Source organism: Gadus chalcogrammus, chromosome 10 (assembly GCF_026213295.1).
Source record: "Gadus chalcogrammus isolate NIFS_2021 chromosome 10, NIFS_Gcha_1.0, whole genome shotgun sequence".
NCBI lineage: Eukaryota > Metazoa > Chordata > Actinopteri > Gadiformes > Gadidae > Gadus > Gadus chalcogrammus.
Window position 1 is genome coordinate 23,190,184 of NC_079421.1, and position 26,191 is coordinate 23,216,374.

A 26,191-nucleotide genomic window follows, 5' to 3' on the forward strand; every position below is an offset into this window, starting at 1 on the left:
TAGTTTTGTTCCGTATTTATATGATCTGTCGCATTGTCGCGTCTTGTTTTAAAGATGTCCGCGGACGCGTCGAAGCGCGGCCACTTGATCCTCCTGATCTGTCGTCATTTAAAGGAGAGCGGGTTGCTGGATGCAGCTGAGGAGCTGAGGAAGCATGCACCTCAGGTCTGCACACATACAGACACAATCAGACAGACACTATTATGAAACACAAACGCACACGCACAGCTTCACTACACGCGCACCTTCACTACACACACCTTCCCTAAACACACACACACACACACACACACACACACACACACACACACACACACACACCTTCACTACACACGCACACACCTTCTCTAAACGCACACACACACAACTTCACTACAAACACACACCTACACTACCACACACACTTTCACTACACACGCACACACTCCTTTACTATAAACACACACTTCACCACACACACACAACTCACCACGCACACACACATCTACACACACACACACAACTTCACCACATAGACCCCTTCACTACGCACACACACCCCTTCACTACACACACACACACACTTACCTAAGCTGTTCTTCTTTGCATTACAGGTGGAATCGGGCACCTCTGCGTCCTTGATGGACATTTATACTTCATGGTTGGAGTGAGTACGATTACCCCCCTCCGACCCATGGTATTGCAAACCCGTTTCTAACATTAACCCTTTAGAACAGTGAAAGTAACAGGCTGGGTTCGTGTTTCATTGGCTGATAGAAAGTCCAATGGGTTGACCAAGAGGAGACGGAAAGCAGACCCAAAGAGCAGCAGTGAGACCTCGGACGACGAGGATGGAGTGACCCTCGCTAAAGGTAGGGGCCCCTCGCTGTAGGTAGGGGACACTCTAAGGGTAGGGGCCACTCTAAAGGTAGGGGGCCACTCTCTGAAGGTAGGGGGGCCCCTCGCTGAAGGTAGGGGCCACTCTCTAAAGGTAGGGGGCCCCTCTCTAAAGGTAGGGGGGCCCTCGCTGAAGGTAGGGGCCACTCTCTAAAGGTAGGGGCCCAATCCCTAAAGGTAGGGGCCCACTCCCTAAAGGTAGGGTCCCACTCCCTAAAGGTAGGGGGCCACTCTCTAAAGGTAGGGGGCCACTCTCTAAAGGTAGGGGGCCACTCTCTAAAGGTAGGGGGGCCACTCTCTAAAGGTAGGGGGCCACTCTCTAAAGGTAGGGGGCCACTCTAAAGGTAGGGCGGGCCCCTCTCTAAAGGTAGGGGGCCACTCTAAAGGTAGGGGGGGCCCTCTCTAAAGGTAGGGTTTTGACATGATTAACAGTATGTGCTGTCAGTTGAATATTGCTAATTCTGCAGTGTAGCACTTCAGTAGTCAAACAATTTGTTACAAACCGTTTTCTGAAGGTGGGATCAAGCCTGCAAGATGGGAAACAGGAGCTGGTGATTATGATTATGAGGAGGAGGAGGAGGACAGTGAACTGTTCAGCCAGAGCCTACTTCCACAGGTAAGGCCCGGTTAGAGCCTACAGTGCAGACACTCAGTCAAGCATAAACACAAGTCTCTCTGAATTTGTTTTGGTTATTTGTGTTTGCTATTTGATTCTACAGTTACAATGATAGAATAGTAACGCAGAAACCAGCTTTATTTATAAACGCTTGACCCTGAAAAAAATGAAAAACACTGACTACAAATTAATGAATGTTGTAATCAAATGATCTCCCAAGTTTTTGATATCGACATCGGATGAGAAAGAAGAAAGCCATCCCTGAATATTTCTGCTGCATCTTTAATCTCACCAACAGACACCGAAAAAATTATCGAATCAAACTCTGGTGAAGACTCGTGGGAGTGCAGTTAAAACTACAGTTCCCAGCAAGCCACAGAGTGGCAGCAGTGATACGGATTCAGAGAGCGACGAGGGAACTACAGGGGTGAGGTGTTGTGGAACATCATGCTCAGTTTAATGACGGCTTTTCCAATTCATGACAGCGATGATCAACAACAACAACAACAATTTCCCCCCGGGGATCAATAAAGTATTTCTGATTCTGATTTCTGATTCTGATCTAATCATTCATTCCTCACTGATTTTCTTCCAACGTTTGAAAAAACAGAGAACAAAGCCCCCAGCGAGACCGACCACCCCGACCCAGGCTGTCAAACCCCCAGTGAAGGCAGCGGCTGGTCCTACCAAGTCCAAACCCCCGGCCTCGTCCAGCAGTGAGTCTAGTGATGAAGATGGAGCCGCTGATCCACCGCAGGAGGCCTCCATCACCACCACCAGCCCGGCTGCTCCAGGCACACTGGCGCCCAAGACTAAAGCGCTCGGAGCCGCTTCTTCAGCCAAGAAGACCCCGCTGGCTGCCGCCACGCCCGCCAAGACCCCCGCTGCCAGGACCCCCGCCGCCAAGACCCCCGCCGCCAAGACCCCCGCCGCCAAGACCCCCGCCGCCAAGACCCCCGCTGCCAGGACCCCCGCTGGAGGCCCCAGGAAGGCAGACAGCGACAGCAGCGAGTCGTCTTCAGACAGCGACGAGGGATCGCTGCCTGGGAACCAACAGGCAGCCACGCCGACAGCCAATAGGAAGGCTTCTCCTGCTGCCGCCAGAGCGGCCCAGGCCGCCGAGAGCTCTAGTGAGACGGAGTCCTCGGGGACTGACGATGAGGCCCCTCCCACCACACCTAAGACGCCCCTCAGAGCGGCCTCTACACCCTCCAAGGCCCCCCCTCCTGCGGCCCCGGGCCCCACTGGGGCCACGCCCTCTGCTGGGTCCACCACTGAGTCCAGTGAGGAAAGTGATGATGGGGCCGCCCCCAAAAAACCTCCCGCCACCACGACCGCCCCGGCCGCTCGGGTCACTGCTGCACCCAAGACTAAAGCGGGCGGAGCCACTCCTTCAGCCAAGAAGACCCCGCTGGCCGCCGCCGCCAGAGCAGCCCAGGCCGCAGAGAGCTCCAGTGAGACCGAGTCCTCGGACAGCGAGGATGAGGCCCCTCCCACCACCCCTGTGAAGACGCCCCTTAGAGCGGCCTCCACACCCTCCCAGACCGCCGCCCCTGGGGGGCAGGGGTCAGTGTCTGCGGCCGTCCCCAGGAGGCCGGACAGCGTCAGCAGCGACACGACTTCAGAGAGCGACCAGGAGACCCCAGCGGTGAGTCCATCTCGATTAGGGATCGACCGATATGGACCGTTTTAGGGCCATTACCGTTTTTTTTTTTTTCCATCAGCCTAAAGGTCCATTCAAACCCTACGGTAAATACGGATACAGACCGTTTCGTCCGGGCCCGGAGGTGTTTCGTCCGTCAATGTTCCGTCGCCTCTGAGCTTACGAATCCGGAGTGCTCCGGGAGAAACGGAGCAATACCACCGGAAATCGATGCAGCAGTATAGAGCCAGAAGTCAGACCATTCGTGAAAATAGAGAGTAGTATAATATCTGATTTATATTGGTTTTATACTTATATTATACTTTGGCAATGAGTTGTAACTGGTCATTTAACAACATTTTGAGGAGATAATCTGCTGGTTGGTGAGGGGTGTCACATGCCACCGCCGCCTAGGCCTACACTTTTTGCACATTTTTTTGCAGATTTCAGATGACGCAAAGCAAAATCATCTTTACAGATATTATGTTTGCGATTGTCGAAGCCGTTAATTTGTGACAGTCACTTCCCTCTAGAGGATTTATTGCGTAACATCCATAAGCTGAAACCGGACGGAGGTATGTAGGGTACTTCCGGCGGCAACGTTTGGGGCGGACGGACGAATTTCGTCCGGATCCGGAGGTATGAATCAGCCTTTAGTCGATGGCCGATACGCTGATACCGATTTTCTTGAGCCGATATTTTGAGGCGATACTACCCTGGAAATCCAGAATTCTCGCGAGAGCAGAATTAGAATTTGCTCAGCGAGTCACTTTGGGAACGAGCTATATACTCACTCCCCGATTCCCCGGGCCCAGAACACATTAACCAATCACATCGGTGTATCTGATATAGGCTGGCCAAAAGCTTTGCTGTTTTACCGACTGAATACGGCAAGAGTCTTATCTATTGGTTAGCTCCAATGGTCTGGATACGTCACGCCTTGTATTCTTCTGATTGCTCGTAGTGTTATCCAATGTGTGTTGTCCGGTGATATCTTCAAATGCATGCTTGGTGCCGCCCCTCGAGTAGGGCCATTTTCGTTACTCGTTGCCAGACCCTACCGCTTTCTAGATGTGGGTCTGGATTTCCAGGCTGAGCCGATACTGCTTTTGCTCCTTCAATTTACATCATGAAAATTACCCAATGATGATAACAAATGTTACAAGTCTCAATTAAAAAAAGGAACAATTATTGAACTGTCTGTAAATCATGCCAGGCCAAAAAAAAAATGAAACTGCGAAAAGCAATAATAATCGGCCAATGACGATAAATGAAAAAACTAGTGCTGTCAGTTTAATGCGTTGTTAACGCCAAACAGTTTTAACGGCGTTGATTTTTATATTGCGCGATTAACGCTCTTTTGGCTTGGCAAACGTTTTAGTTTTTTCACCTGCTGTCTAGCAACAACTAGTCACGTTAGAAAAACTACAGCACCATACTTGATCTAGCTACGCCGGCAACAAGCACGCCGCACAAACTTGTTGGGGCAAGGATACGGAGCGGGTGAAAAACTCCTTAAAAGTGTGTGTGTGTGTGTTTGTGTGTCACTGTTCAAGCCTGCACGAGAGTTCAATGTTGTCATTAGCTGTTACTTTCTGACCAATCGCAGTTCAAGGCCCACCTGGGCTGTACCACTTCGGGAGGGGCCGCCCAGTTACTCCCCTCTAGACAAAATCGACTTGGTTGCGACGTTGACAGTTTGTGAGTGTTGCGTCTGTTGAGTGAGTGAGAGGTTGCAGGCGCACAGCTCAGGCTGCCGGATGGCGCTGCAAGGAACTTTTATAAACGCAATATTGTTATCCCGCAGTAATCAGCCCGACAGCCCCGAAACGTAAACGGCCCACCGGGAATTCTCCTGATTACCACTCCGCCATCGTGTGTGTGTGTGTGTGTGTGTGTGTGTGTGTGTGTGTGTGTGTGTGTGTGTGTGTGTGTGTGTGTGTGTGTGTGTGTGTGTGTGTGTGTGTGTGTGTGTGTGTGTGTGTGTGTGTGTGTGTGTGTGTGTGTGTGCGTGCTATTTAATAGCCTGGTAATGTCTATAGGCCTACGTACGGTAGGAATATTCATACTGGTTTAAAAAATAAATGTTAAAGTATTTCCCATCTTTGCTGAGCAAGAGTTTTGTTCGAAAGTTCAGTGATTGAAACAAATAAAAGCCCGGGCTATGGAAGTTTTACGGTAGGCCTACCACTGTCATGTACCTACCCGATGTCAAGTGGACCTGGCTGAAAACTGGGATCTTTGAGCTCGACTTCTTAACATGACTACTACTAAGTCGGATTGTTTTCATTCACTTTAAATGTAGTCGTACATGTATTCATTCTAATTGGTATTCGTTCTGCTTGCTTCCGACCTGGTTCACAGCCGATGCCAGCAGTCAAGGCGTCGGCCGCCGGCACCCCAAAGCCTGTGAAGACAGCACCTACAGACTCCTGGACACTCGCCCAGACCGCCACGCCTGCAGCCCCCGGCCCGACCGCTGAACGCCCGGCCGCCTCCAGCCCTGAGTCCAGTGAGGACAGCGGCGACGGAGTCGGCAGACAGACGCAGATCTTGGATTACTTCAAGGCCGCCAAAGAAACGCCCGCCACGCCGTCCACCCCGCTGGCCGCCGCCGCCAGAGCGGCCCAGGCCACCGAGAGCTCTAGTGAGACTGAGTCCTCAGGGACTGACGATGAGGCCCCTCCCACCACACCTAAGACGCCCCTCAGAGCGGCCTCTACACCCTCCAAGGCCCCCCCACCTGCGGCCCCGGGCCCCACTGGGGCCACGCCCTCTGCTGGGTCCACCACTGAGTCCAGTGAGGAAAGTGATGATGGGGCCGCCCCCAAAAAACCTATCGCCACCACGACCGCCCCGGCCGCTCGGGTCACTGCTGCACCCAAGACTAAAGCGCTCGGAGCCACTCCTTCAGCCAAGAAGACCCCGGAGGCTGCCGCCGCGCCCGCCAAGACCCCCGCTGCCAAGACCCCCGCTGCCAGGACCCCCGCTGGAGGCCCCAGGAAGGCAGACAGCGACAGCAGCGAGTCGTCTTCAGACAGCGACGAGGGATCGCTGCCTGGGAACCAACAGGCGGCCACGCCGACAGCCAATAGGAAGGCTTCTCCTGCTGCCGCCACACCACTTGGAAAGGCTCACACACCAGCCAAGACCGCCCCCCCTGCAGCCACTGGCCCCGCCCCTCTGGGCCCCCACCCCTCTGCAACGCCCGGCCCTGGGTCCAGCGAGGGAGGGGGGGGCGTCCCCATGACAACCATCCGGGACTTCTTCGGCCGGACCACTCCCGCTAAGACTCCAGCGGGGGGGAACAGTGGGGGGGGCTGTTATACGGTACGCATGTTGGGAGGTACTGTTGGGCCCTGGAATCAGCTCGTGTTTTCAGTTCCAGGCTGCTTGCATTCCGAGGTCGATACGTATTCCGATTCTTTAAAGAAGCGTTTCTTTATATTGCATCACAATATTACGAATATCTTTTGGATTACTTATTTTTTTTCTGGCATTTACTTGCAATGAGAATATATGCAGAGGCATTCAAAGCTCTAGCACCAAAAAAAAACATTTTAAATTACTTCAATTTACCAGAAAAATTAAGAAAAATATGAATTGTTACCATTACCTGTCCCGCCAAGATTAAATGTACCTTTATTGTCATTAAAGATAATCGCCAGCTTTGCATGAATCTTTATATATTTATATATATATTTAAAGTATTTTCATCGCTTATATTTTGAGGACATTTTCTATGACTCATGGCTCCATCTGATCTTTGAACCCGCTCGTTGGTTCCTATAGGTTCCCCCCCCACAGCCCCCGGGCCAGGCTCCACACCCCTGCGCTGAGCCCCCGCCCGCCCGGCCCGAGGCCTCGGATAGCTCCAGCGACGAGAGCAGCAGCGATGATGCCGTGGTCCTCCGCACACCGGAGGCCATCGGCGCAGGAGGAGCGGCCGCAGAGTCCAGCGATACGGTGTCCGACAGCGAGGAGGACCACGCCCAGGTAGCCTGATCGTCCACGTATCTTACGTTTTGTATTAGACGTCCGTTCGACACCTGCTTCTGAAACCGTTCAACAGGCGCTAGAAGCCATGCTGAAGTTCCTCGAGTCGAAAAGGAAATCCACCCCCAGAGCAGGCCCGCGGACCCCCAAGACCCCCGCCGCAGTGAGTCCCACACACACTGACGGTGTTTGGATGGACACACTGATCCTTTAGTTGGGCTTTACAGCTCATGGAGGGGTGTTGTTGCTGCCCACGCTGATGGGGTTTGTCTTTTTAGGCGGCGCCCACTTCCAAGCCCCCATCCAAAGCAAAGCCTAAACCCAACCCTAAACCCTCCGCAACTTCAAGCTCCGCACCGAAGGCCAAGGCCGCCCCGAAGCCCAAGCGGCCCAAGAAAGACGGAGCTCTGAGCTCCAACCCGGAGGCTGGGAAGAAGGTAAAGGTTGCGTTAGTGACCATGCTTCGTTAGTCCAGTTATCCTATTAAACCTTTGATTGTCTTTGCTATCTGCAGAGCTGTCTGTATGCCACTGTATATAGATCATTGTTTTACAAGTTTACATTTATTCAACAGAGGTCCAGAGCGATTCCTGGCTCCACAGCTGCCTCTCCTGGCTCTAAGCCCAAAGCTAGCCTCCAAAGTACTGTCCTACAAGCCCCAGCCCCAGTGCCAGGTATGTAGCCTAGAAGGACCTAGGGCTGTTCCATTATGGGAAAAATCCTAATCACAAAACATATTTATTCAGCAAAAAATACTTTGTAACTGAGAACTTTGAAATTTTCACCTTAAAAGAATTCACAACATTTTATAGAATGTTCCAATCTATAAAATAATAGACATATATTTATTCACCTGTACTCCACTTTCTATAAACATTAAATAAAAATAAAAAACTTGATTATGTTAATTGTGTGATTGTTTGAAGCTAAAATCGAAATCGCGATCAAAATTGGACTAATTGCCAAGCCCTAGGAGGACCTGCTGCGGACCTGTGATGCAAGGTGGACTGATGTGGTCTTGGAGAATAATTGTCAATTTGCTTAGAAGGTGGTCTGTTGCCCTGGCTTCTCAATCTGATTCCTACATCAAAATGAGCTCTCATTTCCCTCCATCCTAGACACGGCGAAGACCATAAAAGTTAAAGACACCCCCGTAAAAGACAAAGCCACCACCATGAAAAGCAAAGCTCCACCTGTGATAGGCAAAGCCACACCTGTGAAAAAGACACTGGTGCTGAAGAAGACACCGACGCCAAAAAAGACACAGCCAAAAGAGAAGGTTTGAAAATTCAAACACAACCATTAATGTAGAAGTGAAGCCATTGAGGTATCACGGCTGATGCAGTAGTATGCTAAACAATGTCTTCTGTACCCTCCGTCGACAAAGAGGAAACTGGGTGTTCCTCAGCCCATGGAGCCAGAGGACGTTCTGTCCAGCGCCCCGCCGATTCCTGCTTGGAACAACAGTTCTGACTCTGAAGGCAGTCTCGACGTGGAGAAGTGGAAGCGGCTGGTTTTGAATCTGTCAGGTGTGTGGGTGTGGGTGTGGGTAGTTGTTTTTTCTAAACAGGAGAATAACTGCTAGAATTTTTTTTGTCTAATTCACATCAGTATAAAGTGGCACAAGCGTTTCTGTTCCAACCTGGTTATTGGCAACGTCTAACTAACCCTAACCTGGTTATTGGTAACGTCTAACTAACCCTAACCTGGTTATTGGTAACGTCTAACTAAACCTAACCTGATTATTGGTAACGTCTAACTAACCCTAACCCTGGTTATTGGTAACGTCTAATTAACCCTAACCTGGTTATTGGTAACGTCTAACTAAGCCTAACCTGGTTATTGGTAACGTCTAACTAAACCTAACCTGGTTATTGGTAACGTCTAACTAACCCTAACCTGGTTATTGGTAACGCCTAACTAACCCTAACCTGGTTATCGGTAACGTCTAACTAACCCTAACCCTGGTTATTGGTAACGTCTAACTAACCCTAACCTGGTTATTGGTAACGTCTAACTAACCCTAACCCTGGTTATTGGTAACGTCTAACTAACCCTAACCTGGTTATTGGTAACGTCTAACTAACCCTAACCTGGTTTTTGGTAACGTCTCTGTGGGTTGGTATAACGGTCTGAACGTTTTGAACCACCCTAACCCTAACCCTTCGTCCGCACAGTGGAAGACGAAGCCAAGATGCAGACCATGGCCGCTTTGGACGCAACCCCGGCCAAGAAGCCGCGCGTCCGGAAGCCCCGGGCCAAGGCCGGGGCCGGGGCTAACCCTAACCCTAACCCCAAGGCCGGGGCCGGCCCTGCTGCGGCTGACCCCACCGGCCAGGCGGTGAAGACGAAAGCCCCGCCGCGGAAGCCGCGCGCGCCTCGGGCTAAAAACGCGTTCCCCGCGGCCCAACAGACCTTCCTCTCTTTCGTACCCGTTGCCACGCCTGCCGGGGCGAAGAGGAAGGGAGCAGACACCGCGATGGACGGCGTCCAGGCGGAGGAACCGAAGAGGAGGAGGAAGGGCGACTCTGGGGACGGGAAGGAGGAACCGAGGAGGAGGAAGAAGAAGAGCGACTCTGGGGACGGGAAGGAAGAACCGAAGAGGAGGAGGAAGAAGAAGAAGAGCGACTCTGGGGACGGGAAGGAGGAACCGGAGAGGAGGAAGAAGAAGAAGAGCGACTCTGGGGACGGGAAGGAGGAACCCGAGAGGAGGAAGAAGAAGAGCGACTCTGGGGACGGGAAGAAAGAACCGGAGAGGAGGAGGAGGAAGAGCGACTCTGGGGACGGGAAGGCGGCGGGGAAAGCGAGCAAGGCGGCCGATCAGAAGGCAGACGGGACCGAGGGCGGGACACCTGCTGTGAAGAGCAAGAAGGACTCTGCTGGAGGCCTGAAGACGAGTCAGGAGGGCAAGAGAAAAAATAAGCAGGTGGCTGAGGTGCGCATCGCAGCAGAGCTCCAAGGGCTGCTCGACGCCATAGCAACAGAACCCCCCGTTCTGTCTGAGCCCAAACCCAGTGAGCAGGAGCACATTTCTCACAATAAGCACAAAAAAAAAGTGGAACGTAACATCAGTAACATCAGTATTTGTGTTTTTTAACAGAGAGCAAAAAGAAAAAGGCCAAAGATAAAGCAGCCATCATCGTTTAGGACCTGAAGCGAACGAAGTGCCTCCCACCTCCTACAAAGTTTAAAAGGTAATCGGATGCGGTTATAGTATTGATTGAAGGAGCAATATATGGTGTAAAAAGGGTTATAAATATAAGCAAAATCTATTATGAATTATCTTGTATTATTGCGTTTCTCCTTTTATCCACAGAAAACAAGCCATGAAGTACATGAAGACTTTTTTTTATGGACGGGTCAAGACATCTGGAAATCATGGGCAGCGTGAAATACTGTAACAAGAATACATTGTATTTTTCTACTCTTTTTATTACCTTTTTTATGTTTCTGTTTTTTGTGTTTTTGTACGTATGAACCTTACATGTGCCTGGCTAAGTTTTATATTATATTGTGGATTGTGATTAAACCTTCATTGTATGTTTTGTAGGTGTGTATGCGCCACAAGATGAGTTATAAACATGTTGTTGATGTAATGCCCCTACATAGAAACCCTCATCAAGTGGTCGAGATGATCAATAGTTGGTGATTGGGTAGAAAAAAAATCATATATGCCATGTTATGTTTCATCTGTAAAAAGATAACATTTATCAGGGCCAATGCTGGCCCGACACGCTCTGTGTACTCTGCGTAGGGTTAGGGTTAGGGTTAGGGTTAGGGTTAACCCTAACCCTAACCCTAACCCTAACCCTATAGGGAGCGGCGGGCCTGCCATTTATCCACAATCATAATTCACTCCAAAACATAATGTACTGCATTGTAGTCTGGATGCTTGGAATGCATGTTTTAATACATTCGTTTTAATATTAAAGATTAGCAGTTAATAATTTTACCCATATGTCTATGTATCTTTGTATTGAAAATAAAATATACATTTTATTTTAACTAATCTTGAAATTTCATTTCGGTAACCGTGGCATCGTGACATTACATCACATAGCCGAAAGGTGGCGATGTCGTTCCTCCATGGTGAATGAACGAAGAGCAGAAGAAGTGGTCCTGCGGAGCATCTCTGGTCTCGCCGTGAAACTCTGGGCTACCTACTTTATATTATTTATATATATTGTATTTCATGCTGATGCAATGTGGAGATTAAGTTCAGTGCGCCACAAAGCTGTTCCACAGGGCCGCAGCTTGGAAGAGTTCAAGTTAAAGAGACGAGAACATGAGAAAGGTGAGCATATTCTCCTCAACGTTCATCAGTGGATTAATTTGTTGGTTCAGTCTGGACCAACCATATTGAAAGTGACAGTGAAAGGACGTCTCCTGCTGCAGTGCTACGGAGTGCTCGGAAGGACAACCTGCTGGTCAGCAAGAGGCTCCTGCTGTGTGAAGATGAGGACGAGACGCCCATGGATGCTGCTTCAGGGGACCAGGTCAGTGACCCCTCACTCCTTGTGTGATTGATTATGCACTCTGTTTGATTTGAACATGCATAAGATGAAGGAACATATGGACACGCTCTCAAAGCCCCGCAAACGCTGCGATCTCACTCCCCCCCCCCCCCCCATTTTCTTCTGACAAGGTGGTCCATCTAGTCCAGAAACTCCAGCAGAGCGGACAGGAGAAGGAGACTCATCTGAAAGCTCTGAGCGGTTCTCTGCGAAACCCATCGGCCCAGACAGTCTTCATAAAGTATGTTCTCCTCCGATCTTAATCGAACTTATTTTTGGTATTTATTAATAAGAGTAAGTGAAGAGGAGGTGTTTAGGAATGTCTAGGTGCTGGCTCGAGACAAATGGGGGTGTCGGGGAGAACACAGGGTTGTCCAGTCAGAGCTCCAAAGTATATAGGTTTTAGTTTCCAAAGGTGCTGCTGGCACTGCTGGACTGTATTGCTCAGTATACGCACACAGTGGCTGTTCACTGTTTTGCATAGGAAATTTCCTTTTCTAACGAGATGACCCGGAAGTACTACAGGAAAAGTGGTTCGAATCATAGTGGGGAAGTCACGCCCCTTTCCGGTAGAGCCCATCGGACCTATGAGATCGAAAAATATGAATGGGTTTCAATGGAGAGAAAGTAATTATCTTCTGGTCCCAGTCTTTATCTGCCCCGGATTACCCATTTGATGTTTGTGGATTTAAATGATAACTTAAAGACGAAGACGCATTAGAGACGAGACAAAGCAGAAGAAGAAAATAAAATTGATAATAATGGATACGAATTCGAGATATTAATTACATTTATTGCTGGTTAGTAAGCACAAAATATACATAAGAAAATGAAATGCCAACCTCACATTTCGGAAAAACTACGGGGGGCAGTTCATTTCAACATCAACATCATTTTAGCCTATTTTTTTTCACATGTGAATTGGGATTCAAGTGTCCTAAAATGTTCCCGTGGGCCAAATCTGACCTTGGTGATTGTAACTGTTGGCGACAACTTGATTGAAATCAATACAAGAGTGCTTGTTGTAGTCCATCGTCGGAAAAATTTAGTTTCACGCTACAGACGCTAGAGGTCAGCAATACCTGCCGTCGCACTCGAGTCAAATTAATTTTAAACTGTTTTTTTTTTTTACCTGTATTTGAAAGGAAGCCCCTTTTCATATCTCCTTGATCCGATGTCGTTTGTCATAAAGGTTAAGGAAAGGCATAAAGGTAAGGTGATTTGACAATCCGAAGAGGCCCAAGGAGTTCCAAGGCACAGCTCTCAGAGTGTTCATTGTCTCTGAACAAAGGAAAGGGGATTGGTCACAGGTGTGGCTGAAATAGTCAGTGGCAGGGCAGGGAGTAACTGATTGACATGGGCTAATTGGAAAAATCAATGGGCCAATAAAGGGGCGTGGCTCGGGGTCTGAGGTGAGGAGGGAAAAGAAAATCTTCCAAACAGTAAGAAAACGGTGTGTGTGTGTGTTTGTGTGCACTTCTTCCAGGCATGAGAACAGCATGCATCTACTAGTAGGGCTCCTGAGTGGCTCCCAGGCTCAGTGGCGTCTGCTGGCCCTCCAGTGTCTCCACGAGCTGTCCCAGTCCCACCAGCCCAACGTGACCCTGGCTTGTTTGCCCGCCACCCCTTACCTGCTCACCTACCTGTCCGGCCAAAGCACCAAGCTGACAGTCAGTGGCCAAGCGCACCAAACACAGAAAAATGATTATTAGAATTGTAATGTTGTCTTAACTATATTGGTAAACAGTGTGTGTGTGTGTGTGTGTGTGTGTGTGTGTGTGTGTGTGTGTGTGTGTGTGTGCGTGCGTGCGTGCGTGCGTGCGTGCGTGTGCGTGCGCACAGGAGCTGTGTCTCTACACACTGGGTAATCTGTGTCCAGGCAGCGATGTTGTAAGAGACAAACTCTTGGCCCAAGGGATCATACCTGCCCTCAAGAATTGCATGGAGGTAAAGTTGTACATAGTAGTACACAAACACAGCGTATTGTTGATTGTCATTCGTGTGTGTGTGTGTGTGTGTCAGGGATGGAAATTAACACCCGCCACACGCCATTTGCGGGTGGATTTGTATGGTGGCGGGTGAATCGTGTCACTTCACCCGCCACTGTGTCGGGTAATACTTTCAAGTCAGGTCCGAACAAATTTGCATATTCAATACATTCGTCATACGGCGCTGCACAGTTCCACAACCATTACTGTCAACATCCGGCCCCCTTCTTCTTCTACGTCTCTCTTGCTGAACTGCGACTGTCAACATCCGGGATAATATACCGGTAACAGGGCTCTCAAGTCTCACGCATTCGGCGTGAGACACACGCAATTCGGAAGAAGACGATTGGTGTGTTGCATAGACGTTGTCATCGTCTTGCCGTCCCTCCCCGTTCTGTGATTGGTTCCCCATCTCAGGTGAAAATCGGATCCATGGAATCCAGGCTGCCTTGCAGCGCGAAATGAAATTGCGCGCAAGGCAGCATGGCTATAGCCAGGCTATTTCGGAGGCGGGACACGTTCAGAATTCCATTCATAAATTAACAGACGTGACTGTGACGTGAATTGTCTGGCTGGCTGAAATTTGAGAGGGGTTCGGGAAGTGTCCATGGTAATATTTGTGTAACCAACGAGTGAGAGGCATGATCGACGAAGGGGAAGTGTATGGAAGTAAATCTGTGCCATCCGATTTTGAAAACAAAAAGCCATTGAATTCTAAGCACTGAATATTTATGCATTGAAATAACGTATCTGGATTTGAATTTCAACGTAATCAACGCCCCCAAGTTTTTGACGTTGAATCTTTGATTTTTAATTTTTTACATTTAACATTTAACCCTAAAATAAAGCTGAATAGGAGTTCAGTTGAAATCCAAATACGTTATTTCAATGCATAAATATTCAGTGCTTAGAGTTCAATGGCTTTTTATTTTCAAAATCCGATGGCACAGATTTACTTCCATAGAAGTGACTCAAACATTTTGTGGTTAAGAGGGCGTATCGGTTTCCACCATAGGTTTCTACAGGAAAAAATCTTTGTGGGGGTGGGGGAATCTAGAGCGGTATGGAAGCGCGCAATAATTTGCAGTGCCAGAATTCTGAGAATTTAGTCAGCATTTCAGATTTCTCCGAATTTTCTGGACACTGCAAATTAAAGCGCTACTACTAGCGAACTAATTTTAGCGTGACTGGAGAGAACTTCCTTAAATAAGCCTTTAATGCAAGATTTGCATGAACGCTATTGTGTGAATTAGTTTGGTTCTCTTTCATGGAAGCCGGAAGTGGGAGATTCCTGGGGCTTGCCCCATGAATTCCACCCATGCACACACTCACACGCCAAACTACGTATTTCTCACGCAGAGAAATTACCAGGATAGCGCCAACCAATTTGGGCCGCTATTTTACAGGTAGGAATCAAATGTGTTTCCCGTACGTAGGGTAGGCCTAACCATACGTCCTCTTTTGCCCGGACATGCCCTCTTTTTGAGACAATGTTTTGTGGAATTTCAAAATTGTCCGGGATTTTATTAAAGCCTCATACATGTTCACATTGAATTTGCGTTGCGTTTCTCTGGGTCGTTCACAAACTAGTTAGGCTACGCCCTCCCCTACTCAGTTCTGTTTGCTTTGCATTGGTGGAAGTGAGTAGGGGAAGTGGTTAAGTAGAGCCTTCAGATTGGACGGTTTGACTTACTCAGTTACCGTCGTGTTTTGTATTTATTAGTGTTAAGGGCCAATAATGCTTACTATCATACGTTAGTTACCATGTCTGTGGACAAATTTGTATTTAGTCACATGTAAACATAAAAAATCGAATTGACTTATGATGGTGTAGCCATGCATTTTGTTTTATTGTTAATATGTCATACTACTACAAAATACTTTGTATAGATGAATTATCCCCAAACTTCGTAACACCTTTGAAATAAACATGACTTAACATGGCAGATACCTGTGTATTGTTTATCGGTAAGAGTAACGTTTTCAACTCAGTTCCTTGGTAGAACCTACTTACAGTAAAATCACTTCTGATGGAAAAAAAGATGGGTATAAAAAAAACACTTTTCTTATCTATTGTTACTATTATATTGTTCAAAACGCATTTATTAAAAAAAAATATATCGTATAAAAAGTGGGTGGTAAAAAAGATGAGTGGCTGGTGGGCAAAAAAATTAATTTCCATCGTCTCTCTCTCTCTCTCTCTCTCTCTCTCTCTCTCTCTCTCTCTCTCTCTCTCTCTCTCTCTCTCTCTCTCTCTCTCTCTCTCTCTCTCTCTCTCTCTCTCTCTCTCTCTCTCTCTTCCCCCCCCCCTCCCTCCAGAGCCAGCGTTCCAACCTAGCCGTAGTGGAAGCCGTAGGTTTCACTCTCTCCCAGCTGCTTCAGGCGAAGGACGCAGCGGAGAAGATAACACCGTGAGTCCTGCAGTAGAACTTCCTGTATTCTCCACCGCATTCAGGGGCGCTTCATAGGGCGTGGCCCGTGACTCAGGGTGCTGTTCTCTCCTTCTGCAGGGCGGTGCTAGCCTCAGGCCTGCCTTCACTCCTGAGGTCTGTGCTGTCCCCTGACCCCCAGTTCGGCCTGGCTCCGGCCATCGAGTGTGCTTGGTGTCTTCACTACCTCACCTGCAGGTCGGGGTCTCCCACCGCCAGAGAAGCACCACATATGTTTATTCCCACTACCATTCCCAATTTCGTTCCCATAATCATGTTACTTGTTGACTTGTGGGTATTTTCCACTCTGAATGGTGTCCAGTGCTATCTTTTAGGATTTGTATATTCCTAGTAGTGATCCAGTTATATCATCTATATGATATGGCTTTCTTTAATCTGCCTTTTGTTTTCTTAACCCATAGTACCGTGGGCAGCTCCGCCCTGAGAGCTGACGGGACCCTGTCAAGGTGCAGTTCTCTATTAGTGGCCCTTGGGGGTGCTGTTTCTAAAGGCACCAAAGAAGAAGGCATGGAACTGGTGAGGAAGGGGTGGATATGAAGAAAACGTACTCTTTGATCGTTTCCCGTTCATTATTCCCCTTTGATCAAAGCCCCTTACAATGTGGCAAAATGATAAATCAGTAATCTCTCAAATTAGGATTCGGGATGTGGCTCTTAAACTGACTTATTTCATTTCTTCCCTACTGCTACTACTTCTTCTTCCTAGTTAGTCTGGCCACTTCTGCGCTCTGTGGGCAATCTGCTCTCGTCTGGTCCTCCGGGGGACATGGGCTCCCAGGGGGGCGACCTCCTGCCTGCGTTGTGCGCTCTTGCTCGGGCCTTCCTGCCTTCCCATCCAGCCCTGGCCCTGGAGAGCGCCTGGGTCCTCAACAACCTAACAGGTTGGACTGCACTGTGATGGCGCCTCGTTACACTGGTTAGGGTTACCCTAACCCTAACAGTAGTGAATATACCCTTATAGTGAATATAATCTGTCTCTCGCTCGTACACAGCTGACTCCAGCGAGCTCTGCACTGCGCTGCTGGATCTCAACCTGGTTCCAGAACTGATCCAGCTCCTGCCTTTCTCTCAAGGAATCAACACAATGGTGAGCAGAGACAAACATAGCAACGTATGAGTGTATAAACACAGAGATATCTGTTGGATCAACTAACCCTAACCCAAACATAGCAACGTATGAGTGTATAAACAGAGATATCTGTTAGATCAACTGCTAGCTCAACAACACCGCTTCACGTGAAGCACATTTTGTGAAACCTTTTTCACAACAATGCGCATACGGACTCTACCGACCTATCATGAAAGTGCTATTCTATTCTCCATTAAATTAATTAACTGGCTGACGAGCTATGTATCTTTATTGTTTTAATTGCATGACAAATATTTTTGATGTATGCCCATTTTAATGAGCTGTGTCCTCACATGAACGTGAGGACAGCCTTAAATTCGACACCCCAAGCAAACTACGCGTTTTAGGCTCCGGGCGTACCTGCATGTCACACCAGACCTAAATGATTGACACAGTATTATTCTGCCTAATTGATTCTACACGTTTTTCATAGGTTTATCATAAAGTTAATCCTATGATCTTATGTACTACTCCGGAGTATAATGCAGTGACATTCTATAACATACCTTTAATTAAACATTCATCAAGCCATAAAAAGGTTTGGTACTTTCTTATACATGAGTTGCTAAACATTCCATTATATACATTGGTCAGTGTGCTGAAGTTGAAATGCAGTAAGTGCTATCAGGTAAAGATAAAAACTCCTTTGTATCTCATGTCTTGGGGACACTGATGAATCAACCTTACTTGACATATCATGTAGACTCGGTTGTCCTGCCCATTCTGCTGGCGATTTGAGTTCGCCCTGCAGAAGGGACTGGAGAAGAGCAGTACATGTCTTTCTAGTTTTGATATGTTTTTGCGAGAGCCAATCAACAATATGGATTTTCCCCCTGGAGTGTTATTGGCTGGTTTAATACAATGACAACAGGGAAGCAACGGCAAGCAGCCAATTGCGTACAGAGTCAGGTGAACTAGGCCCGGTGATCACACCTCTTGTGCTGAAATGACAGCAGCTTCCCGACCAACGTGCAATCTACGATTGAGCTGGTCTGGCAATAGCCAGGCTACATATCATGTACAGTCCCCCGAACCCACACGTGCAGACATAAAACAAACATCAATAAATGGCATCACCCAAACTGGGCCCTAACCCCAACCAGATTAACCCTAACCCTAACCAGACTAACCCTAACCAGACTAACCCTAACCAGACTAACCCTAACCAGACTAACCCTAACCAGTCTAACCCTAACCAGACTAACACTAACCCTAACCAGACTAACCCTAACCAGACTAACCCTAACCAGACTAACCAGACTAACCCTAACCAGACTAACCCTAACCAGTCTAACACTAACCCTCCATTTGTGTCCCAGCTCCTTCGGGTTCTGGGTAACGTTGCCCACCAGACTAACCGGTCCTGCTCCCAGCTGGCCCGTGCTGGGCTGGTGCCCGCCCTGTGTGCTACTCTCAGGATGTCTGAGCCGGACGTTGTGGCTCTGAGCCTGGAGGTCCTCTTCATGCTGGTAGCAGGTTGCCCACAAGTAAGTACAAGCACCTCGCCTTTCAGAAACCGAAGGTCGAAAGCACAGCAACAGCACCGTCTCTGACGGTGGGTTATTGCGTGTGATGTGCCTGATTGTTTACACTTGATATTAACTAGTACTAATTTAAGGTTACGGTTTAGGTCGAGGGTTAAAGGGATACTTCACTGATACAGAACCGGCGTTCTATCATTATAAAATCGCTATTATAATATTAAAAAAAAGATTTTCTTTCTTCCATCAGTCTGACCCAGTCTTCCCTGGCCCAGCCGTCCTCCTTACATTTCTTCTGACCTGACGTCAAATGACACGTTTGTAGAAATTTGGCTGGATCCACAGGGTTTTTCCAATAAGGAATGAGGGGGGGGGAGCTCGCGTACGAGATGTAAACACAATGTCCGCCATATTTCTTCACCGCTTAGCTAGAGAACTAGTGCGACACAAACCTCCGACCATGGTAGAAGCAAATTTGCAATGGGATACAGCCGGAGTGGAGAGCCGTGTATTGATTCTCAGCCATGGTGGAGAAGGAATTGGGGGAAGAATCGTTAGCTTTGACTCTCGCAGTCGTTTATTCATAATATCCTCTCAAACAACTCCGTCGGGTTCTCCGACGTCTCTGGTTCTTCCACATCAATCTGAAGTAGACTGAACTGCGACATGGAGGAGAAAGGGATTGTTTCCCGCGATTGTCTTCCGCCGGAGCCCCACTGCCCGCTGCCGAGGCACCACCGCCTCGGCGCCTCCATGTCGCGGTTCGCAGCTCCACATCAATCTGAAGTTAAACTGGTATTGAGTTATTAATTGAGTTGTTAATTCTGACTTTTTCCCGGCAATGACCTGCAAGAGGGGTGGCGGTCAATGTAACACTGCAGGCATTTTTACAATTTCACTAAGTAAGTAAGTACGTATTTTATTGTCTCTCTCACAAGAGAAATTTGCTTTTGGCAAACGGAGCGTCGGCGACACATACATAAAGGTTTTACATCGACATACATAAAACATGAAACGCATTGCATTACCCAAAACATGGCCTCACCCAAACACATGGCCTAACCCCCACCTTGAAACCCATTATGAAAATATAGTATTGCATTATTGCCCCCCCAGTTATTGCACTTCACGGAAAGCTCCCTCCATTAAGTAGCTTAATTGATAGCGGTACTAGGGAGAACTTTAATCTATTTAGCCTACAAAATGGGAGCTGGTATCTTTTGACCAGAGGCAACAGCTCATACTTCATGTTTAGGACATGGGTTGGGTCTGTGGCTATCTTAGCACCTTGCTTCCTAACTGTGTCCTCAGAAATCTCCTTTAAGGAGGATGGGGGCTGGTTCCCCATTATTTTCCCTGTCCTCTTAACAAGGTTTTGGAGTTGTGCTTTGGCTCTTACGGTAAGGTTACCGCACCATGTTGTGATGCCATAGGCGTATTATGGACTCAATGGTAGGTCAATAAAATAACATCATAATGTACTTATCCACACCATGGAGCCTTAGTCTACGCAAAAAATATAGCCGCTGACAGATCTTTGAACAAACATACTCCATGTGAAAGCTCCACTTTAACTTGCAATCCAAAGTAATACCCAAGTATTTGAAATGTGTGACTTGCTTTACTACCTGTCCCTTAATGGACACAGGCTTATGATCACCCACACTCCTGGGATCACAGACCATCTCTTTTGACTTTGTCGCATTTAAGTTGAGGTTGTGACCGTCACACCCTGATACTATGCGCTGCACCTCTGTATGATACACAGTTGTGTCTGAATGAGTATACAGAAGGCTCAATAGAGCTGTATCGTCAGAAAACTTAATTACATAATGTTCACTGTGCTTACTTTTACAGCTGTTAGTTTATAATGTAAAAAGAATTGGAGAACGTACGCATCACTGTGGAGCTCCCATGTTGATATCCTTTACGCTAGCGAGAGTAGAATTGACCCTCACCTGTTGCTGCCTTCCAGTGAGGAAAGCAAAGTACCACTTCATAACAAAGGGGTTCACCTCCATTCGTCACCTCCAGTATCTGGGGGAGAATCGTATTGAAAGCTGAACTTAAATCCATGAACAATAGTCTGGCATAGGCCTTGGGGTTTTCAGTATGTTTTAGAACAAGATGAGTTGCTGTGTTTAGAGCATCCTCAGTGCCCTTGCCACTCTGATTGGTAAATAAATTGGTAAGGATCTAGGAGATGTTTTACCTCATGCTTTAAAATGCCCACCATTATACGCTCAAAAACCTTCATTGTGATCGAAGTCAGGGCCACAGATCTAAAATCATTGTTATCCTTTGGGCAAGGTTTCTTAGGGACTGGAATAATAATAGCTTTCTTCCAGCTTTTTGGAATTGTATTAGTGTCAATGGAAAGTTGAAAGAGAGGGCTCCAAGCTGGAGTTAACTCCTGGGAATAAGATTTAAGGAAGAAGGCAGAGATGCCATCCGGCCCACTAGCCTTTTTTATATATGTAGCCCCCTGAAAACCCTGGCAACCTCCTCAGGGTTTATTACAATTCTACTAACTTAGTTCATCACATGTTACTGAGCTCAACACACTGTTACACTCCTCCCTAACTTGATTAGCATCACAATCAAATCGGAGATAAAAATCATTCAGCTCATTTGCTGTCTCCATCTCATTTGAAACATGCAGTGCTTCCCCCTTCTTAAAGTTCAAAATGTCTCACTGAATCCCAGAGCTGTTTACAGTTCTTGTTGGAGAAGGCCTCCCTGACGCGCAGACTGTGTTGTTCCCGTGCATTCCTCAGCATCACCCGTAGCTCCTTTGGCGCGGATTTAAGTTCAATAACATTGTTACTCCTGGCTGCTTCCGTCGTAAACACTGTTTAATTTCAGGCGTGATGTAATCCTTGTTATTCGGGTATAATTTAATCATTCTTTTTGTAGTCACGGTATCAACACAGAAATCAATGTAACCGGTGATGGCCTCAGCTATATTGTCTATGTCATCGTTGTCCTGATAAAAAACTGACCAGTCTGTGGCAATGAAACATCCACTTAACTCCTCTTTGCTACCATCTGGCCAGACACTGACAGTCTCTTTAGTGGGCTTATTGCGTTTAAGGATAGATTTATACGTTGGAATCTGTTAGCAGAGTCTCACTCTCACGGCGGAATAATAATTAGAATACATTTCTCTCTCTAGCCGTACTGGTGTAGTTTATTTGTGAACCGCGAACAGACGCACGCTCTCATAGAGCCAAGTGCAGAGAGAGGGAAATTGGAGTGAACATTCCATTATATAGTCACAGACATGGCGCAACAGCGCCTCCTTTTGGTTCTGAACGGGTAACTACAGTTACATGCAATCATACCTATATCAACAAACATATATCAACAGAATCAGTCGGCTGTGTTGTGGTCCGAGTTCGCCAGTGGAGGTCAGATTTGAGGCATATGCATCTTTGATGTTGCCCTAGCATTTGTCCAGTATGTTATCCTTCCGTATGCCTGCAGTAACGTATTGGTGAAATCCAGGGAGGGCATTTTCCATTTTACGGTGATTGAAATCACCCAATATGAGCATAGGTGCGTCAGGCTTCATTTCAAGCTGTGAATGGACACAGTCGGCTATGCATGAGGCTGCTTTGGATGCGTTGGCACTAGGTGGAATATACACAATGCAGATAAAAATGTTTCCGTACTCCCTGGGTAGATAAAAAGGTCTAAGACTCAGACACAACAGTTCAAAATCGGGAGTGCAAAGCGAGTCCTTTACGGTGTAGTTTCGGCACCAAGAGGAGTCATTGATATACGCGCAGATTCCACCTCCCCTCGTTTTCCCGGAGTTACTATTCCTGTCTTTGCGGTCATTTAGAAAGCCTGGTACCTGTATCAGCTGGTCGGGAACGTCGCTCTGCAGTCAAGTCTCAGAGAATATCAAAAGGCAGGACTCCTGGTACTCATGACAAACTTTAGTGTTCATACGATGTTCATTCATCGTTGTTCACGATGTTCGTTCGTTCTCTTCCTAAGAGAACGAACGTTGCTGAACAGAATAGAGGGTAACGGTGGTTTGTTGCGCCTCTGGCGAAGCCGGGGTTGGATACCGCCTCTCTTCCCCCGTGGCCGCGTTCGTAGCCCCCTCTTTCGTCGTAACAACTCCACGGGAACTTTATCTAGCAGGCCCAGCTCAGGTGTGTCGTTTCCTCGCAAGGACAGCAGCCATTCCTTGCTGTTGATCCGCGCCAGCTGGTCGATCCCCCCGTAGAGTGCGGAGCCGCCGCCGTCGTGGTGTTGTAATCCATTGGTGGCCGCGAACACCAACAGCAGTATAAACAGTGCCGCGATCTTCCTTTCCCCCATGATTGATCACTACCATCCTCCACTTAAATCCACACACTAGTAACACCGGACGTAAAAATTTAACAAACTTCCATACAGTGGCAAAAATCAAACAAACAAAACGCTGTGCGTCTCACGAGCCCGAGTCGCAGCAGGTCCGCCCCTCCCGAAGCAACCCCCTGGGTTTTAAACTATCTGGCCTGTTTTAAACACAGAGATATGTTCCCCCTTCGTCACGGAGCCGGCCTTATGGGTTAATTGGAGCAGGCGGAGCTACGCACGGAGACCTCTTTAGAATCATTTGCATACTCGGAATGTTTTTTTTTTTTTTAACCACTCATGCGAGAATGAGTAGACTACATCTAATGTTAGGCTACAAACACGATTAACTATTTACAAGTGCAAAAACACCAACAGTGCAAGGTCATGATTCAGTGCAGAACCATTTACAAAGACCTCTACCATAGTCCTGCCCAGTGGCGAACTTAGCCCTTTGGGGGCTCCAGGCGAACAGTCATTTGGGGGCCCCTGCATCTACCGGTCTCAGTACCTTATATCGCATAATGAGATACTCCATACAAGGGATGAACAAAAGTCACTATCCTTCTTTCATGCAAATGTTAATTATCTATTTACAAACTGAGAATAACATACAAAACAATAAGATTAGTTATGTTGACACATTACACTGACTGTTAACCATAAGTCCTCATTTACCTGAGGGTTTCCAGTAGCTCACAGCAGCTATCTGCTGTGAGCTACTGGAAACCACTACTGGAAACCCACTGATAGCTGCGTCCAGCTATCACTATATTTCCTGTGCTCTTCAGACCTTTCATGGTTGATTAGATGCATTGCAAGGTTATTCTAGTCTTTAAATCCTTCCTCACTCAGTTGTTTTTGTTTTCCAGAAAGGCAACAACAAAAGCAAAAAACACGGTCTGCACTTTCACTGTAGACTAACCAAGACCTGTTCACCCTCTCACCATTTTTCATTACTATGTAATAGTATGCTTTTGTGAATCTGCGGCCCTTGGGCCAGAGTGCTGGGTCATCCACAAGAATATGTGTGCACCTGCCCAAGACACAGCAGCTTGGGCCAGAGTGCTGGGTCATCCACAGGAATATGTGTCTCGCAGTCATTGTTATCGTTATTGTCATACATTTCAATAACCAAAGTGGAAGAAGGAGAGTGAGAAATATTCACTACCAGTTGTGCATCATCTCCGTCAGTTTGTTGACACACGTCATTAGCATCGCTGCTGGCTGAGCCAGAGCCACTTGGAATGAAAGGAGCAGTAACGTGACAGCAAACGACGTTGACGGCTGCTCTTGATCCGCCGACGGTCCCGCTGCCACTGCGGTGGCTGTAAAACAGCTGGATAGCTTTGGCAGCTTTGAAAGAAAGTCCTGCCTTTGGTCTTTCTTTTTATGTGACCCGCTTTCGTACGATCGCTTCATGTTTCACTCGATTTATGTCTCACTCGATTTCTCTCTCTCTCTCTCTTACCGCTTACTGTTTTGAATTTGACATAATTTCCGCATACGCATGATGAGCGTGATGCGCGTAACATGGAATAGTCCATGTAGTGCAGACTGAAGGGGGGTGCACACGGAAAGATCGTCAAAACATGAGTAATAATTAGACATCCCGATGCTACAATTGTGAAGAGATTTTTATAAAAATAATAAATATGGGGACAAAATATATGCATTGGGGCCCTCTTGACCAGATCAATATTGTAAATAAGAAACTGTTCTTAATGTTTTATCGGGAAAAATAAAGGTAAAAAAAAAAAAAATTGGGACCCGGGGCTCCAGGCAGCGAAGCCGTCTAATCGCATTTACATGATAGTGGATCCCTCAATATGTGTAGCTCTCGATGGGGGACATTGGGGTGCGAAATCAAGACAGTATGTTGCCTCGTTCAGTGTAAACTCGCGCATCATGCCGTGGAAATGTTTAAAATTAGGCAGGTTATATTCATTAGTGTAAAAACGCTTATTGAGACGTTAAACTGGCTATCCCTCATTGTGCCCAGGCCGCGGAGGAGTTTGTGGGGCAGAACGGCGTAGCGCTGCTCGAAGCTGTCCAGTATAACGGCGACGGAGAGATCCGGCAGAGAGCGGCGCACCTCCTGGAGCACCACCTACCAGCACACCTCCTGTAGCACCACCTACCCCCGCAGCACACCTCCTGGAGCAACACCTCCCAGCACACCTCCTGGAGCACCACCCACCCTCCCTGGAGCACCACCCACCCTCCCTGGAGCACCACCCACCCTCCCTGGAGCACCACCCACCCTCCCTGGAGCACCACCCACCCTCCCAGGGCACCTCCTGGAGCACCACCTCCCAGCACACCTCCTGTAACACCACCTACCCCCCCAGCACACCTCCTGGAGCACCACCTCCCAGCACACCTCCTGGAGCACCACCCACCCTCCCAGGACACCTCCTGTAGCACCACCCACCCCTCGCTGGCGGGCGGGGGCCCCACGCTGGCCGGCGGGGCCCCTCGCTGGCGGGCAAGTTTACCTGATTGTAAAGCTGATCCAGTTCACAGTGTATATTTTGTGTAGGTTTTTATATTTAATACGCAGATTTAAAACTAGTACTTCTTGAAATTGACAGTTTTTTGTCCTATGTTAATGAGAATAATTTAACTATCACGGTATAAGATCAGTTGGCAATGAGAAACAGCTTTGTTTCACATCTGACTTGAGAGACGGTGACAGTTTGCCTTCTATAATAACGGGCGTAGAAATGGAACGATACTTGTGTGAGCGCCGCCGAGGTGTTCTCCAGGGCATGTACTTAACGTTGTTGTTCTACAACAACGGCATGTGGTCCTTTTGTATGTTGATGAATACAATCTGGGTGTCTCTGTCTACATAAGGGGTATCACTGTCGTTTTTATCAAATGAAACGTAAAGGGTAACACTGTCGTTTTTTTTTCTGTCGTCATGAAAAACCCATAAGGGGTAACACTGCCGAAATGTATCGAATAAAACATAGGGGGTAACACTGTTGTTTTTACCGAATGAAACATGAGGGGTGACAGTGTCGTTTTTTATTGGACGTCATGAAAAAAATATCATAAGGGGTAACACTGTTTTTTTATTGGTCGTCATGAAAAAAAACAAAGGGTAACACTGTTGTCTTTTCAAATAAAATATAAGGGTAA

General features: G+C 47.6%; 2 protein-coding genes and 1 long non-coding RNA gene across 3 annotated transcripts in view; all 3 read left to right on the plus strand.

The window, feature by feature from the left end:
- Window positions 1–9,885, plus strand: part of LOC130390299 (mucin-2-like) — a gene marked incomplete at its 3' end in the record, with an annotated part of 9,974 nt that extends 89 nt beyond the window's left edge. The window contains exons 1-14 of the mRNA XM_056600160.1: window positions 1–165; window positions 594–646; window positions 757–851; window positions 1,392–1,492; window positions 1,791–1,919; window positions 2,103–3,140; window positions 5,499–6,464; window positions 6,927–7,130; window positions 7,207–7,293; window positions 7,409–7,567; window positions 7,705–7,804; window positions 8,249–8,409; window positions 8,518–8,659; window positions 9,308–9,885. The exon at window positions 1–165 is cut by the window's left edge and continues 89 nt beyond it. Coding sequence (XP_056456135.1) covers window positions 55–165; window positions 594–646; window positions 757–851; window positions 1,392–1,492; window positions 1,791–1,919; window positions 2,103–3,140; window positions 5,499–6,464; window positions 6,927–7,130; window positions 7,207–7,293; window positions 7,409–7,567; window positions 7,705–7,804; window positions 8,249–8,409; window positions 8,518–8,659; window positions 9,308–9,885 — 3,924 coding nt within the window. The remainder of the gene's footprint in view (window positions 166–593; window positions 647–756; window positions 852–1,391; window positions 1,493–1,790; window positions 1,920–2,102; window positions 3,141–5,498; window positions 6,465–6,926; window positions 7,131–7,206; window positions 7,294–7,408; window positions 7,568–7,704; window positions 7,805–8,248; window positions 8,410–8,517; window positions 8,660–9,307) is intronic.
- A 1-nt stretch (window position 9,886) lies between these two features.
- LOC130391007 (uncharacterized) lies at window positions 9,887–10,875 on the plus strand. Its single transcript, XR_008896839.1, has 3 exons — window positions 9,887–10,144; window positions 10,231–10,324; window positions 10,447–10,875. It is a non-coding gene; the product is annotated as an uncharacterized LOC130391007 (long non-coding RNA).
- A 237-nt stretch (window positions 10,876–11,112) lies between these two features.
- Window positions 11,113–25,268, plus strand: tmco6 (transmembrane and coiled-coil domains 6). The gene is made up of 12 exons (XM_056600894.1): window positions 11,113–11,424; window positions 11,526–11,626; window positions 11,776–11,885; window positions 13,131–13,314; window positions 13,487–13,591; window positions 15,952–16,043; window positions 16,143–16,259; window positions 16,484–16,598; window positions 16,788–16,962; window positions 17,074–17,168; window positions 18,530–18,697; window positions 25,047–25,268. Exons 1-12 carry the CDS (start codon window positions 11,217–11,219, stop codon window positions 25,173–25,175), a joined length of 1,599 nt encoding a protein of 532 aa, XP_056456869.1. The 5' UTR covers window positions 11,113–11,216; the 3' UTR covers window positions 25,176–25,268.
- The last annotated feature ends 923 nt before the right edge of the window (window positions 25,269–26,191 follow it).